This window comes from Gadus morhua, chromosome 16, assembly GCF_902167405.1.
Source record: "Gadus morhua chromosome 16, gadMor3.0, whole genome shotgun sequence".
Classification (NCBI taxonomy): domain Eukaryota; kingdom Metazoa; phylum Chordata; class Actinopteri; order Gadiformes; family Gadidae; genus Gadus; species Gadus morhua.
The window spans coordinates 9124239-9141886 of record NC_044063.1 but is presented as its reverse complement, the minus strand read 5'-3'; the positions used below and the strand labels follow the sequence as shown (position 1 = coordinate 9141886).

General features: G+C 48.8%; 3 protein-coding genes across 3 annotated transcripts; 2 read left to right on the top strand and 1 right to left on the bottom strand.

The window, feature by feature from the left end:
• Nucleotides 1-3192: 3192 nt before the first annotated feature.
• Nucleotides 3193-5805, bottom strand: polr1g (RNA polymerase I subunit G). The gene is made up of 3 exons (XM_030381453.1): nucleotides 5568-5805; nucleotides 5030-5174; nucleotides 3193-4466 (listed from the first exon to the last, which is right to left on the bottom strand). Exons 1-3 carry the CDS (start codon nucleotides 5719-5721, stop codon nucleotides 3626-3628), a joined length of 1140 nt encoding a protein of 379 aa, XP_030237313.1. The 5' UTR covers nucleotides 5722-5805; the 3' UTR covers nucleotides 3193-3625.
• Nucleotides 5806-5884: 79 nt separating this feature from the next.
• irf2bp1 (interferon regulatory factor 2 binding protein 1) lies at nucleotides 5885-9446 on the top strand. The gene is made up of 3 exons (XM_030381451.1): nucleotides 5885-7126; nucleotides 7326-7607; nucleotides 7825-9446. The coding sequence occupies exons 1-2, from the start codon at nucleotides 6135-6137 to the stop codon at nucleotides 7564-7566; spliced, it is 1233 nt and encodes a 410-aa protein (XP_030237311.1). The 5' UTR covers nucleotides 5885-6134; the 3' UTR covers nucleotides 7567-7607; nucleotides 7825-9446.
• A 3188-nt stretch (nucleotides 9447-12634) lies between these two features.
• Nucleotides 12635-15867, top strand: foxa3 (forkhead box A3). The gene is made up of 2 exons (XM_030337084.1): nucleotides 12635-13119; nucleotides 14247-15867. Exons 1-2 carry the CDS (start codon nucleotides 13048-13050, stop codon nucleotides 15594-15596), a joined length of 1422 nt encoding a protein of 473 aa, XP_030192944.1. The 5' UTR covers nucleotides 12635-13047; the 3' UTR covers nucleotides 15597-15867.
• Nucleotides 15868-17648: the final 1781 nt, after the last annotated feature.

The window sequence follows — 17648 nt, the reverse complement described above, 5'->3', positions numbered from 1 at the left end:
CACGCTGCTACACAAACACATGCACAAACACGCAAACACACACGCGCGTACACAAAAACACACAAACTTGTGCACACACATGCACCCACACACACACACTATTCATCAAACGCACACATCCAAGCATACACACAATCACACACTCATCCCCACAGAGACACGCACACAGATACTCATCCACACACGCACACCAACGCTCTATATCCATAAAAACAATAAAACACACACATACCAACTTTTACCGTCCTAGACAAAGACAACACAAACCTTCCCAAGCGTTGAGGGCATGCGACACATGCCTTCAACGGCGGGGAGGGGGGTGCATGCGGGGAGAGCCCTCAGGCCGTTAACACGCCCCGGTCGCATGCGGCGTCGCCCCCATGCATCACGCTGCTGCCTCCTCAGAGCGACAGAGCGCATTACAGTGGAGACATGCCGTGCAGCGACGCAGGGCCGGCTCCAGGCTCCTGACAGGTGTGAGATTAGCTGTCTGCCAGGGAGCTTCAGCCCCCCAGCCAGGAGGTGTTAGTGGCCATGGTCCTGCCTTCGTCTTCTTTCTCCACTCTTTCGTCGCCCTCCTCCTCCTCACCAGGGGATCCGACCCAATCAGCTCCCCGTGGCGACACGGAGCCGTAATGGATGCGTGGCCGCTGACAGATCCAAGCCCCGGAGAAGTTTCGTCTGTGTCTATTTTGAGATGCTGGCCTTTAGCATATGTCCATACATCCATTATGTTTTGTTAGTGGTCTGAATGTCCCCAATGTGGTTTGAAGCCTGCATTGCTTGAGAATAAACGATGGAAAAGAAGCGTTGTCTAACCAGGTTGTCTAACCAGGGTATGTAAACCAGGTGTTGGTCATGAACCCTGTATCTATTTTGATTAAGATAAAACCTCTTGGAAGCCTGTACCGCAGTCAATTCATCAAATTCCAGTGATCTCTTTGGCTGATAGCACAAATTACACCACATCATGTGAAACATCCAACCTTCTACGCAGTCTCCTCTACATAGATATACATATTTATCTTATTTATATCTGTTTATTGAGATTACTCCCCCTTTACTTCTGCTGTGATGGTGACACCCTAATTCCCCAAGGATGACTAACCTGGGATGACTAAACTACGTCTTATCTGTTATACCAGGGAATGATCTGCACCCTCATTACCAAACAGCAGCACATAGTCTTTTGAGCTCCCCATGCATCCAGCAGGCTTAGAAGCAGCCATTACTCTTATTGCCCATTGGCTGGGATTTGACCTCGCGACCCACTGGGTTTCTATTGTCGGTGTGTTCAGGGGGACTCATACACAGCGCTGTTGCTAAGATACAGCTGGACAGCCTTTTTAGCGCAGTAGTAGAATCCTACCCTCCCTGAATCACTGCCAGTTGTCTTGCGTTGACTTTGTGTGTGTTGTGTGTGTGTGTGTGTATGTGTGTGTGTGTGTGTGTGTGTGTGTGTGTGTGTGTGTGTGTGTGTGCGTGTGTATAGAATTTCTATGCTGTGTGTGTATAGGATCACTATGGTGTGTGTGTGTTTGTGTGTGTAGGATGTATATGGTATGTGTGTGTGTGTGTGTGTGTGTGTGTGTGTGTGTGTGTGTGTGTGTGTGTGTGTGTGTGTGTGAGTGTGCGCGTGTTTATATTTGATGTATGTGTGTTCTGTGTTTGTGTATCATCTATAAACAAAATATAAAGTATGTTAACATCGCAAAAGTCAAGTGTAAACTGTTATATTGGTCATTGTCTGTATTTCAAAACTTTTCATTCTACCATTATGGGCCTTATAGACTATGAAGAATGTGGTGTGCAATGAATCCCAAAAAAAACGCAATACCTCTGACGGGAAATTAAATGGCTGCTCTAAACAAATGCAAATTGGGAAAAAATTATATATATAATATATATATTCCACTCACCCACCAGGTTGGGTGGGTGGAGTCAGCCGGCTAGCCCGCGTCCTCCGCAGGGCTGTCTATTCTAGCCTGCACACATTGCCGTGCCACGTACACGACAGACACAGTATCGATACGCCTATACTGAAAGATTTTGTCTGGATGTAGAGAAGATGTCGAAAATAAACCCAACACATGATGCGCCGTCATTGTAGAACGGGGGAGGAGAGGTGACCGACCATGCCCGAGACAAGTCCATTAACCGCAGCACCGATACATGTGGGTACTGTCTGCGCCGACATCATAAATCCACAGCGGTTCACTTTGCTCCAGCAGCCCCCGAGGCGAGGGTTTCATCATTCACCCAACGCTACAACAACAAAGACAACATCCCACTCGGCACCCTTCCGTTGCCAAACATAGCCCTATCCTATTAAAACGTGAACATATAATTATAGACTGTGTACACAGTGAACACATACGACTGATGGGGAAGAGGGGTGCGGGGTATTTAAGGGGGTAAACGGCCGGTGCAGGCTGATCAATAGGAAGCCCTGCAGCACGTGGCCAGGGCTCGGATACAGACGGGGAGAGATGGGCGCCAGGCGCGTGCTCATTAGGAGGCAGGACCATACTTCGGTGCAGCGCGGGGAGAAAGGACCCCGGGTGGGGGGGCTAGTGATGTAGTGTGTTAAAAGGAGAGATCGGAGGGAGCAGGGAGAGAGTCTGCACACGTTCTGCCAACGAAATACTGGAATGGCATTTTTTCACCTGTGTGTCTTGCCAGACGAATCTATCACGACGGTATGAAAAGAGGGGGAAATAGTGCAACCAGTCTGCCTATTTTTCCGGTGTGGGTAAATGTGTATAAAAAATGTATAATCCTTGAAAAAAAACTGTAAATGGGGTGAATGCAGTCGTTGAGGCCCCTGGTCAGAAGCGCTATACTCGCCTGGTTGGACCGCCAAGAACCAACATTTGAGTTAGAGCGCCATCTACCGGGTAGTCACCTGACTCTAGACTCGCTGGTTTTATGGCCTTTATTAAACGGTTACAAGTCTGACTCCAACGTAAATCTTGGCTGTGCTGTAGGGAATTCCAAAAATAGCGTGCCAAGTGCAGCACAGCATGATTATACAAAGACTGCTTTATTCACCCATCAGTAGAAAATTTAAAATGAAAACGAATTTAGCTGCCTTTCCAATCCAACTCCTAACAGAAACCTTTGTTGCATAATTCTTCCCTGGCTGTATCAGTTCATTCGGACTGGATGAAATCATGGAGAAAAGGAAACAGCTTGATTATCTGGGATTTTATTTTCAGACCCCAAAAGATTTACCAACCACATGTATCTCTACAGCAAACCGGAGACACAGAACATCCTAGCCCTAAAATACACACCAAATGTGTTTTATAACAACTGGAATGAATCATACTTGGCAACCACGAACATGACAACTCTGTTTACCGAATACTAACAAAGCGTACGGCACTAGCGCACTGTTGTGTAACTATATACACAAACATGGCAACCGAGCCCGAGGAACACAACCCAAAAGACTGACCGGGCGAGGGGTGAAGCCGACGTATTACCCGATTCCCAGCTTTACTAGCATGTGGTGTTAATTAGGCATGTTGGCGTGGTTCATTCGGTCGAAGCAAAACCACAAATTAAATTGAGCCAAACCATCAAACTTATCGCCCCAAAACAAACCCTGACAGAATGAGGGCTAGTCTTCCTCCGCTCGGCTTTTCCTTTTCTTTTTCTTCCTCTTGGCCGAGCCCTCGTGATCTTCATAAGAGAAGTCTATGGGTTCACATTTCACCACCACCACCTCCTCCTCCGACTTCACCTCGCAGTCGGCCTCCACCTCCCCCAGCGCCTCCTCCAAGGCCCCTGCCGCACCCCGCTCCCTCGCCCTCTCCTTGTCCTTCTTCCGCTTCTTCTTCCTCCTCCTCTCCTCGAGAAGTCCCGCCTCGATGCTCTCCATCCGCTCCTCCTCCTCCTCCGCCTCCAGCTTCACCTCCACCCCCTCCTCAGCCGGGTCCTCACTCTCCAACTTGATCCTCATCTCCCTCTTCCTCCTCTTCCTCTCCTTCCTCCTCTCCTCCGCCGTCATCATCTCCTCCTCCGTGGGGAAGTGTTTGACCACGCGGGGCAGCAGGGTGGCCGAGGACGGGCCTGTGGCGCCGGCGTCCAGCTCGCTCTCCGCCACGCAGGTCAGCGTGGGCGTCTTGGAGCCGAAGGGGAGGAAGCGCTGCTTCAGCCCCGGGGGGATGACGGGCGCCGGGGCGGCCGGGATGGCCTGGGGCCGGAGGAGGGCGTCGCCGCTGTCGCCGTAGATCTCGCACACGTTGAGCACGCCGGAGAAGGCGGGGCCGCACAGCACCCGGGCCGAGGCCGGGCCGGCGGCCGTCAGCAGGTGGAGGTCCGTGGGGCTGCGTTTGGCGGCCAGCACGCTGTACAGGCCCTGGCGGAGGCCTCCGCCGCTAGCTGCCTCTGCCCCGGGCTCCGCCGCCGGCACGCGGACGGTCTGGAGGCCGGAGAGGGGCACTGCCACGCCGCTGAATCTGGATGGACGAGCAGAGGCGATGGTTAGCATCTATGGAGTAGACGCTTTTATGAAAGCCTTTTTACAAATGCATGTTATTATGAGCGGTTAAAGGGTAAGATTGGCTCCAGGATGCCTAGAAGGTGATGAGGTTGGAACCCAGACCCTAAAGTCTTGGGGTCAGATATCGTAACCATTGTGCTAACCGGCCCTATTGGTCACCATTCAATATGGAAGATAGAAAGTGACAAAAGCAGGTTGGTTGATACCACAAGAGATTCCATATTTTAAAGCCCCTGTAAAGCTAGATTGACCTCTATATGCTGCCCTGCCTGCAGACAGTTTTCTAGAATTAACATACTGTTTACCAGTGTTTATCATTTGGTTTTGCCCAAAATGTTGTATAGTAGTCAACATCATGCATGTGATATGGTAACTTAAGAAAACATGGGTCATGTAAAATATGCTGCAACATTGATTTCAGTACACCCCTATATAATCGCTACTTAATACGTCACACGGTTAAATAAATCATGTGTAATATACAATGTGAAAAGACAGAGAGAAAGAGAGTGCATCTACCGTTCTGGGTTGAAGCTGGCAGGGGCTTTTATGAGCCATAATTCAGTGTTTTTATTTTTCAGAATATTGCTCAAAGTGCCGCTACAGGGCTTGTGGGTGAAGGACACAAAGTCTTCTGGACACTTGTATGCGTTAGGCTTCGTAACTGTGGATAAGAACGGAGGTAGAGATTAGAACATTAAGTCTACCTCAGACTACATGACAGTTTATACCTCGTAAAACACCAGTTTACAATATTAACACGTATACATCACTCAGTCAGTACACTTTGTGATATGTTATAATGCAAACCTCAGTCTTTTTTAATTCAGATACAACTCAACTACTACAATCACAAGTTCTGGTCATCATCAACAAGCCACTTGCACGATCAACATCCCCAATCTGCTGAACATTTATTGACACAGCAGATAACAAAATGTTTGGTACATAAATCAGGCGTATCCCCGTAATCTCACAAGCGTAGGTCTCACGGTCTTCAGCCAATTCAACACGAAAGGAAGGAAAGTTCGCACATCGTTTAATAAGTTCAACTTACCTATTCGCTTCGGCAAATCGGTCGACGCAGTAGTTTGGGTATCTTCTTCATCTTCACTCGACGAGTTTGAAATATCAGCTGGCATTTTGATCAAAACGTTCAGATCGCCCGGTATATCTAAAAACACATGGCGCTTACAGCGGAGAATGAACATGTGTTGACAAAAAAATTAACTTTGACCTCTGCAACTTCCACTTCCGGTCCTCTACACGTTGTAGTTCTGATATGACTGTCCCGTATACTTCAGCATTACCCGCAGTCCACAGAAGACAACACTTCCCAGAACCCTTCACCGCGTGTTGCGTAACGTCCTAGAGTCCATCTCGGAAGCAGTTGACAGCAGAAGAAAGAGTCGGAGTGGATAATCAAAACAAAACTTCCCCAAACAACAGCGACTACAACGCACCGCCTGGAGCGTTTTCGCCAAATTTAGAATGCATTACGTTGTCCTGAAAATGTTTCAAACATTTTAAGACTCAAATTTTTCTTGGAATATACTGCCTGTGGCTGTCCAATCTAAATAGGTTAACGTTAGCTGACGTGAGCTAACACATTAGCTGGCTCGCCATGTCGTCATCCTCCTCCTCCAGGCGCCAGTGGTGCTACCTCTGCGACCTGCCCAAGATGCCCTGGACGGTGGTGTGGGACTTCAGCGAGGTAGTGTGCCGGGGCTGCGTTAACTACGAGGGAGCCAACCAGATAGAGTTCCTCATTGCCAGTGCCCGGCAGCTGAAAAGGACTCACGGGATACAAGACGGTGCCGTCCGGTCCCCCGGTCCATCCAATAAACACAGCACGGTGGGCAGGGGGGATGGGGATGGTAGCAGGTCGCATCCTGAACGCTTTGAGCGACCCACAAGAGGAGAGATTGCCGCGTCTAGTGCCCGAGTGCCCCCCAACGGGATGCATCGCGACGGTCAGCAACAGCCACAAGAGGTCCACCGCCAAAGCCCCAGCGCCAACCGGAGACCGATGCTCGCGGCCGCAATCCCGCCAAGTCTCGTCAGTCAGGGCATAGCCGGGATCCCCCACGGGTTGCTAGCTGGCATGCCAGCTGGCCTTACGGCCAGAACAGCCCCAATGAGCAGCCCCCTGATCTTCCCCGCACCTGTGCTCGCTGAGATGAGCCGGAGGCAGCTGGGCATCGGGATGGGGATAGCCCCCTTCATAACACCAGAGCTGGAGCGCGAGCTCAGCTCGTCCAAGCAACAGAACCAGATGCACTCTGCCGTAGCCGGCAGCAGTGGAGGCAAGAGCGCGGGTCTGCCGTCCTCTTCAATGGCGGGAGGCGTGAGCCAGACTAGCCCCAAACCCGCATCCTCCCCGGCCAGGCAGCCCCGCCCCCTGGCAGCCCGGTCCGGAGGAGAGGCCCTGGGGTCCAGCACAAGCTCCGAAGCGGCCACTACCGCAGCGGCGCTGCCCCATGCCGGGGCGTCAGAGCTGGGGTCCGCATCGGCCGGGAACACACTCTCTACCGGAGCCACGCTGTCCTGCACCCTCTGTCACGAACGCCTGGAGGACACACACTTTGTCCAGTGTCCGTCGGTGCCAGGCCATCGGTTGGTATCCCTGTTGGCTTTTGTCTGAATGTTCTGCATTTCTTTGTACAGAAAACGCTGAATTATGTTCAATTGTTCAAATCAGACTTTAGACATTTATCATCTGTAGTGTGCAATGCAATACTGATTATGTCCGACCACCAGCCTCAATTAAAACAGTTTTAATTTAGTACTACCTGTTGCATCTCCTTCCCTCCAGGTTCTGCTTCCCGTGCACCAGGGGTTACATCCAAAACCGGAGGGGCGACGGGGAAGTGTACTGCCCCAGTGGAGAGCGTTGTCCCCTGGACAGCTCTCCCAACAGCCCCCCCTGGGCCTTCATGCAGGGAGAGGTGTCTACCATCCTGGGCACGGGAGGGCCGGCCGCGGTGGCTGCGTCTGGAGCTGGAGCTGGTTCTGGTGGTGGCGACATCACGGTGAAGAAGGAGAGGGAGACATGATGGCGTGTGTAGTAGAGCAAACTTCACCTTGACGACAACAGGTTTGGTCACACTTCCTTTTTTTCTGTCTCCATAATTCAAGTGTGATGCTGAATAATGTTCCTCCCCGAAAGAAAATATGTTTTTTGGTGTCTGAGGGACGTGGATGGTTGCATGATGTAGGATGATATTGATCATTGTCGTAGCTGAAACTCCTACACCTCATGAATGCAGAACAATGTTTTAAAAATGTCTGTCTTTCTCTGTCTCTCTCTCCAGAGTTCATTCTGACACCTGATCAGTGACTTTGTACAGAACCCAGATGGGAGGAATCTCAGACCCAGCTCACCCGTGTTCCACAGAACACAGTACCAGACACAGGTTGGCCTCTGTTGAACCCACAGATCGGAGTCCCCCGACGCAAGACACACTGGCTGTCCGCGTCTACATTTCAACGGTCTTCATCTCGCTGTATTTACATTTTGGAATACATATTTTACTTATTTTTTCTAAACTGTAAACTCCACAGCCGTAGCTTGTAGTAGATAAACGACTCTGTGTGCTGTTGCCCCAGTTAGAAAATATACAAAATATAAAAAAATCTGCCAAAGAAAAAATAAATCAATCAAGAAGCAGACCCCGCCCCCTTGGCTCTGAATGACATATCAACAGTTGAGGACATTTCCCGGCATTGTTCATTTTTTGTTGTGTTTCATAGATTTCGGCTCTTTTACGCAACGCAGACTCTGACCTGCATGCAGAGAGGATAAGGTTAGCCCGTGTTGCAACAACCAGTTAATGTATGATGTCGCCGCATCGACCTGCTGCCTGGCCCCCCTCCCCCCCGCTGCGTCGCTCAGAACCCCCGCCCCCCCGCCCGCCGCCGTCTGGCCGCCCCTTCATGTAACCCCTGGATGTAAGAGAGAGTATCTTCTGCTAGTTCCTAGGACTTGTTTTATATTAGAGTTTTTGATTGGCCTATACTGTATAGTATATAAAGCGATATTTAGCGATTCACGTACAGAAGAAAAAGAAACAACAACAAAAATGTACAATCGTATACGAGTATACATTAGCCCGCATCCCGCTGCACGCCTCAGTGCGATCACACCATGGAAAAGTGGCCTTTAATTCGCCATGTTGGGACCCCTTGATGGGGAGTTCCAACATTAAGGTTCAACCGTTGGGTTTCTGGGTTTGGTTCCCCTTTTGATAAAATATTAAAATATAAGCACAGACGAACCAAAGGTTGATTTATACCCCAGCGAGAATTTCTGGATGTAAATTTGTATTTTCTAAAAAAGACTGAATATCATGACCAGGTCTTCTGAATCAATATCTCCATTTAGCCATAACGTTTATAAACAGGAATTTACGTAGAGAAAATGTATAATATAAAGAAATATATATATATGCCCCAGCCACACATATCAGGTCTGCGCTGCAGGACTTGTCCTTGAGTTTTCGTTTAAGTTGAATACGCTTCTAAGCAGCCATCAGTAAGTGCCTTTCTAAGATGCCCACAGTCTGTCAGTAAGTCTGTCTTTTAGTCAGTCTGCCTGTCCATTTGTCTGTCAGGCTTGCAATGTTCTCCTATTGGTTTGTGTTTTTTGAAATTGAGTCACAAGTGAAAGTTTGTGTTTTTAGCTTCCATGCAATGGTTCCTTCGGTCTCCTAGTGCTTTGTGTCCCTGCAGGGGACCTGTCGTTTTTGCTTGTTTTTGTTTCTTTGGGTGAAGCTTATCAGGCTGTGCACATTCCCCCCCCCCCCTCCCCCCCTTACGCTTTCTGTTTTTCTATCCCCATGTTGGGTTTAGGCTGTTTTTTTTTCTATAGATTTGTTTCAGCTTTATGTACGAAATACATAAAATAATATGGGAATAAATGGAGTTTAAAAAATAATTGAGTGATACTCTTGGTTATTTCAGGCGTGACATTGTACTCCCTCTATCAAGTGTTCCATGTGTTTCATTACATACTGAGGAAATGTGCATCTTTTCACTGTACTCTTCGGTCCCTTTCCATTAAACAAGTATCCTATTAAAGGTGCTGTGGGGAGGGTTTAGTGGCATCTAGTGGTGGGATTGTAGTTGGCAACCAACTGAATCCCCGTCTCCTCCAACCACACACGAGAAGCTACGGTGGTCTGGAAGCTGCCAGTAGGCCCTACCAAAATGATGTAATTGTGATGAAGTTCCTTGATTGATCTAACTTTCGATTTAGTTATTTAATCGGTACAATTTCTTTAGAAGAGGGGTCGCTCCCTACCGATAAAGGGCTCATTCTAAGGTTACAAAACCACATTGATTCTCATTTCCGTGGGAGTATACACCAATTAAAACCTTCTAATGAATGTTATATTTAATTTCGGAGAAAGTCTGTTCCTTTGCTTGTCAATAATATATACACATTCCACTCTACATTTAGTCATAACTTGGAAGAAATAAAGATTGCATTAGAAGACGTAGGCCTATTATATTGTATTTGGTGAACATTTCTGTATAGGCTACGCAATGGCCACTAGATGGAGCTTTTAGTCCAGTAACCCCAAGGGTTGCTCAGAAACTGGCGGGTTGAATACCCTTTCAGTACTTGACCTCTCAGTCCGGTAAGTGCTCTCGGCAGCTTGCAACATTGACCGTTGATCATTTGGGGAAATAATAGGCTACGAGCTCTTTTTTTAATACATATGTAAATCCTGTTTCGGCCTATAAAGCACGATTTTAGGCCAACAGGCCTTCTAGAATACTAATACACGGGCCGGGTATGCTTATTGGAGTTCTTAAGTAGGCCTATAAAACGCAGGAGGGATTATGATGATTATTCCTCTCCTCTGGTAACCACGGTGGGCAGATGTGTCGTTTCCTCCATTACGTGCAGCTCATTAAGGCTATTGTTCAACCAATTAGGTGTCAATGGACGGTGGAGCGGCTTGAGGAAGGGCCTGCCGAGCGTTAGGGGGAGGCTGGGGGGAGCTGCGGAGTGTTAGGGGGTCAGGGGGAGGCTCAGAGCATCGGACGTCGGGATATGCCGTGGAGACCTCGGAAAATATAAGACGGCTGTTACATAATGTCATTTTATTAAGGTGTGTGTGTGTGTGTGTGGAGGGGGGACGGACGACGACACACAATCTGTCCTTTATCGCTATAGGGTTATATTTAAGAATATTATTGTTATACAATTTAACACGTTTTGCTCAATGTATGACGGAATATACCCTTTTAGGTTAATCTTCGGGTAATAAAAAATTGTGTATTGAATCGATGATCTGGATTAGGTGTTTATTCTGTGTATATCCAGTGGTCCAATGATTTTCTTTCATGCTTAATTACATCATTACAATCACTGACGTGTTAGTCCATTCAAAGTGCTAATCGACTCCACAGCGTTTTGCAAATAGACGATAATCGTCGGGTGCTTAAAGGTGAGGACAGACCGGAGAGTTTGGTCTCCTCTTTCGGCCACTGACCTTCAGACATCATGCTGCATTACATGTAAACCCAGAGACCTACTGCTCATGACTGACACACATATCAAACCGCCCGACGTGGACGCTCTATTGTAAACATATTCATCTCTAAAAAGTAAACACTTTTGCAAATGTGTGTGGCTTATTTGCCCGATACGGATGCAGACCCTTCCTGGGCGAGTTTATTTCCTCGAGATCGTTTCTCACATAGTAATCCCGCGTGGACCCCCCCTCTGCGCATCCATTACATCGCCATTCAGTGGCATTAGGCCGAGGCATTGACATTCACGCGCCTCTGTCTGCCCCCCACGCTCCCCCCTGCTCTGATGTGTATTCCGCAGGAAGGATCGGACCCGCACAACACATTGGATTACATTATTTATGGTTTCTTCTGTTGTGCGGCTCCTCCAGATATCCCTTGGTTGACTGTTGGAGGTTGACGAAGCCCCAAACCGGGACCTTTACGCGAGGTTGGCGCACGGTACAAAGTGTGGGAAGCGAGGTAAAAAAAAAAAAGTGATGTAAAGTTATGCTCATGCGATGTTTCAAATGCAAGTAGCGACCGGTCATGCAATCAGTAACGTAACATTTTAAGTAAGTTTTTGGTATTTGAACACAGCGCAGTGTTTTATGGAGATCCTGTTGCGACACTTGACCGAGCTGAAAGACGTGATAGCCTGTGGAATTAACGACTCTCTCACTCTCGGGCTCACATCAATCCCTCCCCCACCCTGCCCCTCCCTCCGGCGGATGATTCTAACTCCTCTCTATCTGTCTATCGGTCCGTCTGTCGGTCTGTTCATCTATCTATATAGGGCGGCCTATCTGTCTGTCTGTCTGTCTGTCTGTCTGTCTGTCTGTCTGTCTGTCTGTCTGTCTGTCTGTCTGTCTGTCTGTCTGTCTGCCTGCCTGCCTGCCTGCTTGCCTGCCTGCCTGCCTGCCTGCCTGCCTGTCTGTCTGTCTGTCTGTCTGTCTGTCTGTCTGTCTGTCTGTCTGTCTGTCTGTCTGTCTGTCTGTCTGTCTGTCTCTCTACCTGTGTATGTATGTATCTATAAATATATCTTAATGTACATTTCAGTGTATATCAGCTGTCCTCCTAAATATATGTCTGCGTGTCTGTTTTTAACAGTATTGCACTGTTGTATTATATTTTCGATAATCCTAAAGAGGACTATGAGCATTTAGAGAAATACTACAGTAACAGACACAGGATGAAACCGGATTACAGTAATGCAATAGAAATGGAACACTGCAGAGAGTCAGAGACAGGACCTGCACATCATTCCCAAGTCATCCCAGGGCTGTGTAGTACGTGGTGTGTGTGTGTGTGTGTGTGTGTGTGTGTGTGTGTGTGTGTGTGTGTGTGTGTGCGTGCGTGTGCGTGTGCGTGCGTGCGTGCGTGCGTGCGTGTGTGTGTGTGTGTGTGTGTGTGTGTCAGCGTTTAACAAAAGAGCACGGGTCCAGACAGCGGACTCGTCTGCAGCGGCCCGGGGCCAATATACAGCACACCAGGGGGCCACAGAGGCCTTTTCGCTGGCCCTTCCTGAAGCCGACTTATTCAAATCGGAACACGGGGGCGGGTCCCTACCTGCGACTTATAAGCGCACACGTCAAAGTTTTCCGAGTTATATTTGCCCTCTTTAGCTCGCCGACGGCCGCATATCAGCCCGGCTGGGACGGAACCACAGCCGAGAGAGAGCCCTCCCCGCAGGCCTGGATAACATCTGTTACCCGCAGATCAAGGTGTGCTTGGTGCTTATCAAACAATGGATGGTTGATAAATAAGAAATATTGACATTGAAATTCCGAGGACTGAGCACCACTTTCCGAAGATTGAATTTTTTTAATTTCCATTTATTACATCCACTTATTCGCGTCACTCTCCTGATAAAGAAGCGAATTCTTTTTTTCCTTTCGGGGGGATTTTGCGAAGTTCTTTGCCGTAGGCATTCACACCTTTGGAAAGGATTCGATTTTGATTCTCCCTCGTAGTACTTGTTAGATATTTTTTTCCTGCAAAGAGTTTTCTCGGGGATGTTGAGCTCTGTGAAGATGGAATCCCACGATCTCCCGGAGTGGAATACCTTCTACAGCGAGGCAAGCGAGGTAAGATAACGGACCTCCTGAACAACGCTAACCATGTGTGCTATTCCTGCACAATACACCAACTCAAATGTCTTTTAAATATTATTTAAGCATTAAATTAACGAATTTAAATAACATTCACGGGCGACCTGTTGAAGAAGCGGTCCACCACCAATTTGTCTGTTTAATATTTTTAACAGTTATACAAAAAATAGGCTACATGATTTAGTTCATATCTAATATATTCTTTAGATACCATACGAAATGTTAAAGTCGCCAGTGTGTGAATCAAAGTAACAGAGGCTGGCGGATCCAAAGGGAAACATCAGTCCAGGCCTCCTGCCCTCCGCTCCACACACAAGGTGTTAGGACCATTAAGATGTGCTTCCTCACCATTATAATAATGTTTTTACGCACTAATTCGATTAGTGTTAATTATATCAACATGTAGACCGTGGTTCTCACCTCGGCTGTGACCCTCCTGCATTTACAGAAATCTTTGGATAATATTTAACCGACCGTCTGCTATTCCCCGTAGGCCAATACGTCATTCGTGGTTATTTTAGTTCGTTTGTTGGTTACATACATTTGGTTTGATGTCGTATTCATGGTAAAACTGTTTTTACTTGAACAACATTTTTTTAAACTTTCAATCATTTAATCATTGGGGCGAGTTTCATAATCTTTTCGCTTTGGGAATCTATAAAAGGCCATTTCGGTTTTATATTTAAACCTATTTGCGGGCATTTATAGATTCGTTTGTTTTCTTCATGAAGAAGTTTGAAGTAGACTCGTCTCAAAGGTCCGGCACCCATGACGCGCATTTTACGCATTTCAGGTTAACATTGCCGTGTGAAATCCATGGGCTCTCCACACTAAGAGCTGCTTTGTGCATTGATAGAGCTTATTTCGTCCGAGTTTCCTTTTTATTTTCCAAACGGTTCCACATTTCAGAGTATTTCGTTATTTTGAGTGTTTTGTGTAATGCAATTTTATTTTGGACACTTTAACCTTCCCAAAAAAAACATTGTGACTGCATGAATGAATTGTAACCATTTAAAAACACACTTCATCACAAGCCCACTATCCACAGTGTTTTTGAACCTCCCTAACAGCATAATGAGCCCTGTCCTCCCCTCTGTCCGCAGATGTACTCTTCCGCCAGCACCATGAACTCGGGCCTCGGCTCCATGGGTTCCATGGGACCCATCAACAGCTACATCAACCTGAACCCGGCCGTGCCCCCCTCCTCGGGCATGAACATGGCCTACCCCTCCTCCAGCCTGAGCAGCTCCCCTCTGCCCTCCATGGGCGGCGGCCCCACCCACATGTCCCTGTCCCCCATCACCTCCTCCCTCAACCCGGGAGCCCTGGGCCAGCTGGGCTCCTCGGGCCCCGGCTCCCTGGGCTCGCTGTCCCACTACCAGAACATGGGCCAGCCCATGGGCCAGCTGGGCTACCCCTCCCCCGGCTCCATCAGCCGGGCCGGCCCCAAGGAGGTGCCCAAGCCGTACCGCCGCTCCCTCACCCACGCCAAGCCGCCCTACTCCTACATCTCCCTGATCACCATGGCCATCCAGCAGAGCGGCAGCAAGATGCTCACCCTCAACGAGATCTACCAGTGGATCATGGACCTGTTCCCCTACTACCGCGAGAACCAGCAGCGCTGGCAGAACTCCATCCGCCACTCGCTCTCCTTCAACGACTGCTTCGTCAAGGTGGCCCGCTCGCCCGACAAGCCCGGCAAGGGCTCCTACTGGGCGCTGCACCCCAACTCGGGCAACATGTTCGAGAACGGCTGCTACCTGCGGCGGCAGAAGCGCTTCAAGATCGAGGAGAAGGCGGCGGCCAAGAAGGCGGGCAAGAGCCAGGAGGGCGGCGGCGGCGGCGGCGGCGGCGGCGGGAAGGGGGCCCACGGCGGGGACAGCATGTCCGAGGTGCACAGCCCCGCCGGGGGCTCGGAGGGCGCCGACTCCACCCACTCGGACCACTCCCACCCGGGCTCCTCCTCGGACGACCAGCAGCACCGCCGGGGCCCCCTGATGGACTGCGCTCCCCCGCCTCCCCCCTCCGCGCACCCCCACAGCCCGGCGGGCGCCCTGCCGCCCGTCTCCTCCGCCTCCCTCATCGCCCCGTCCCCGCTCTCCCTGTCCTCCGCCTGCCCCTCCAACGCGCTGCTCCACCCGCAGGCCCTGGGCGGCGGGGCGCACCTCCTGCCGAACCCCATGCAGCAGAACATGGACATGCAGACGGAGGCCCTCAAGTCCATGGACCCCCACTACAACTTCAACCACCCCTTCTCCATCACCAACCTCATGTCCAACGAGCAGCGCATGGACCTGAAGACCTACCAGGACCAGGTGATGGCCTACAACGGCTACGCCGGCGGCTCCCCCATCGCCGCCAAGCAGATCTACGAGAGCCCGGGGCCCGTGTCCATGGACTCGGGGGCCTACTACCAGACCCTGTACAGCCGCTCCGTGCTCAACGCCTCCTAATATGGACGTCCTTCCTTCCTTCCTTCTTGGCTGCAGCCAGCTAAGATGGAGGACGGTGGTGGTGGTGGTTGTGGTGTTGGCTCGGAGGATTGCTCCCTCTCTTTTCTTTTCTACAAAATGGACAAATACGCTTTCACTATCTCTTTTATTATTCGCTTCCTCTCTCTCTCTCTCCGTCTGTCTGTCTCTCTCTTTATCTTTCTTTCTCTCTCGCTCTCTCTCTCTCTCTCTCCCTCTCTCTCTCTCCCTCTCTGTCTCTCTCTCTCTCTCTCTCTCCCTCTCTCTCTCTCTCTCTCTCTCTCTCTCCCACTCCCTCTCTCTCTCTCTCTCTCTCTCTCTCTCTCTCTCTCTCTCCCTCTCTCTCTCTCTCTCTCTCTCTCTCTCCCTCTCTCTCTCTCTCTCTCTCTCTCCCTCTCTCTCTCTCTCCCTCTCTCTCCCTCTCTCTCACTCTGGCCTGCAGCCAGCACTCTCTGATAGGGATGTGAAGTGGTGGGGCACAGACCTAAAATGGCCGCTAGGTTTCAGGACCAACAAATGTTTTTTTTTGTTTGAACAACTCTAAACGGACTGAGAGTTTGAGCGAAAGTCTTTAGAAACCTTCCAGCCGTCCACCTGGGGACAATGACATTCTTCCTGTCCAAACCCATCCATCCACACACCCCTGGCCCTTAATGATCTACTTTTTTATTCTTGTGCTCTACGTTGAAAACAAATCCATCCTCATTAAGCATGAAGTGTCTCTTATCCTTGTGTAAATTGTAAATATACGTAATGTTTGGGGGTAAAAAAAAAGGATATTTGCATTTATTTATGAAGGGAATAAATTTTAATATATCGTGTATAGTGCTGTGCTGAGCAGTGACAAACCAAATGTGAGGTTTTTGAAGTTAAGGCCATAGAAATAGAAGGAGCTAGAGACAGACAGAGGGGATGGCGAGTCTTAGGTTACTGCTTTGAGCAGGTGTTACTGGATTAGAATACAGTGAAGTTTATATTTGTGTTACATCATCCCTTGTTTTAACTCTTTGTACTATGGGGACATGCTGTCACCGTATCTCTCAAACCACACGTCCGTCCTCTCAAACAGCGATTTCCGTGTCAGGGGAAAGGCTGAATTAATTTGGTTTTGTACGGAGAACCGTTTCTGACCTGCACCAGGGGAAGCAAACTAAAAACTGAAGGAAAGAGAAAAAAAGTAACTGTGGTAAATGGTGTGTTTGCTTTTGTTTCATTTATTTTATATTTTTTCATCTCTTTTTCTATTGTTACCTACGAGAGCGTCGTTGTCTACAGAATCCAAAATACATATTTTCCCATCAACTGTCACATTTTGAAAAAGAATACTTCATAGACCCACTTGTGTGCGCATGTGTGAGTGTGTGTGCGTGCATGTGAGAGTGCATGAGTGATTGAGTGGCTAGGAGTACTATCAGTTACTAAAGACATTTGGGTAAGGGGTTTGAGGTGCACGGTGGGACGATTTACATACAGTACTTTGCACCCCCCCCCCCCCCTCTCCAGGGTGATCCCTGATAGTGGGTGTGTTACAAACAATGCTAGGAGAACAAGCTTCTCTCCGCAGTGAATGGGTCCACTCAATACTCTGTTGTCACGATGACCGCGTCACCTTTCTGGTCTCATGTCACCCAAAGCCTGTCAGAACGTAAAAAAACAAAACTAAAAGTTGTCTGTTTCTTAAAGCGGTGGTTGCAGAGGTCCACAACTTGGCCGTTGTGTTATTGAAGGATTGAGAAGAGCTGAAGAGCATAGGGGATGCAGAAGGTTTGTGTTGTCCTCTGTGATGTGTGTCTTAGCAGAAGAAAAAGGAAAACAAGGAAAAACAGCCAAGAAAAAGAGGTTAAACGCCCCGAGATGCTTTATTTAAGCTATGTGTCTTCTTGAGCTCTGGAAAAGTTTGTTTATATAATATATTGTTTTGTTTCGTTGTTTCGTTGTCGATGTGAATGTTGTGATCGAATTGATTTGTGTTTCACTTTTTTTTTCTTATTAAAAGAGGCAAAAATGTGGGGAGAAAACTGTGCGTTTGCGTTC

What these genes read in the sequence shown, in the direction of transcription:
- irf2bp1 (XM_030381451.1), top strand. Translation starts at nt 6,135, where the DNA reads ATGTCGTCATCCTCCTCCTCCAGGCGCCAGTGGTGCTACCTCTGCGAC. An exon ending in CCGTCGGTGCCAGGCCATCG is followed by an intron (nt 7,127 to 7,325) that starts GTTGGTATCCCT and finishes CCTTCCCTCCAG; the next exon opens with GTTCTGCTTCCCGTGCACCA.
- polr1g (XM_030381453.1), bottom strand. Translation starts at nt 5,721, where the DNA reads ATGTTCATTCTCCGCTGTAAGCGCCATGTGTTTTTAGATATACCGGGC. An exon ending in CGATTTGCCGAAGCGAATAG is followed by an intron (nt 5,175 to 5,567) that starts GTAAGTTGAACT and finishes TCTTATCCACAG; the next exon opens with TTACGAAGCCTAACGCATAC. An exon ending in GCCAGCTTCAACCCAGAACG is followed by an intron (nt 4,467 to 5,029) that starts GTAGATGCACTC and finishes TCGTCCATCCAG; the next exon opens with ATTCAGCGGCGTGGCAGTGC.
- foxa3 (XM_030337084.1), top strand. Translation starts at nt 13,048, where the DNA reads ATGTTGAGCTCTGTGAAGATGGAATCCCACGATCTCCCGGAGTGGAAT. An exon ending in TCTACAGCGAGGCAAGCGAG is followed by an intron (nt 13,120 to 14,246) that starts GTAAGATAACGG and finishes CTCTGTCCGCAG; the next exon opens with ATGTACTCTTCCGCCAGCAC.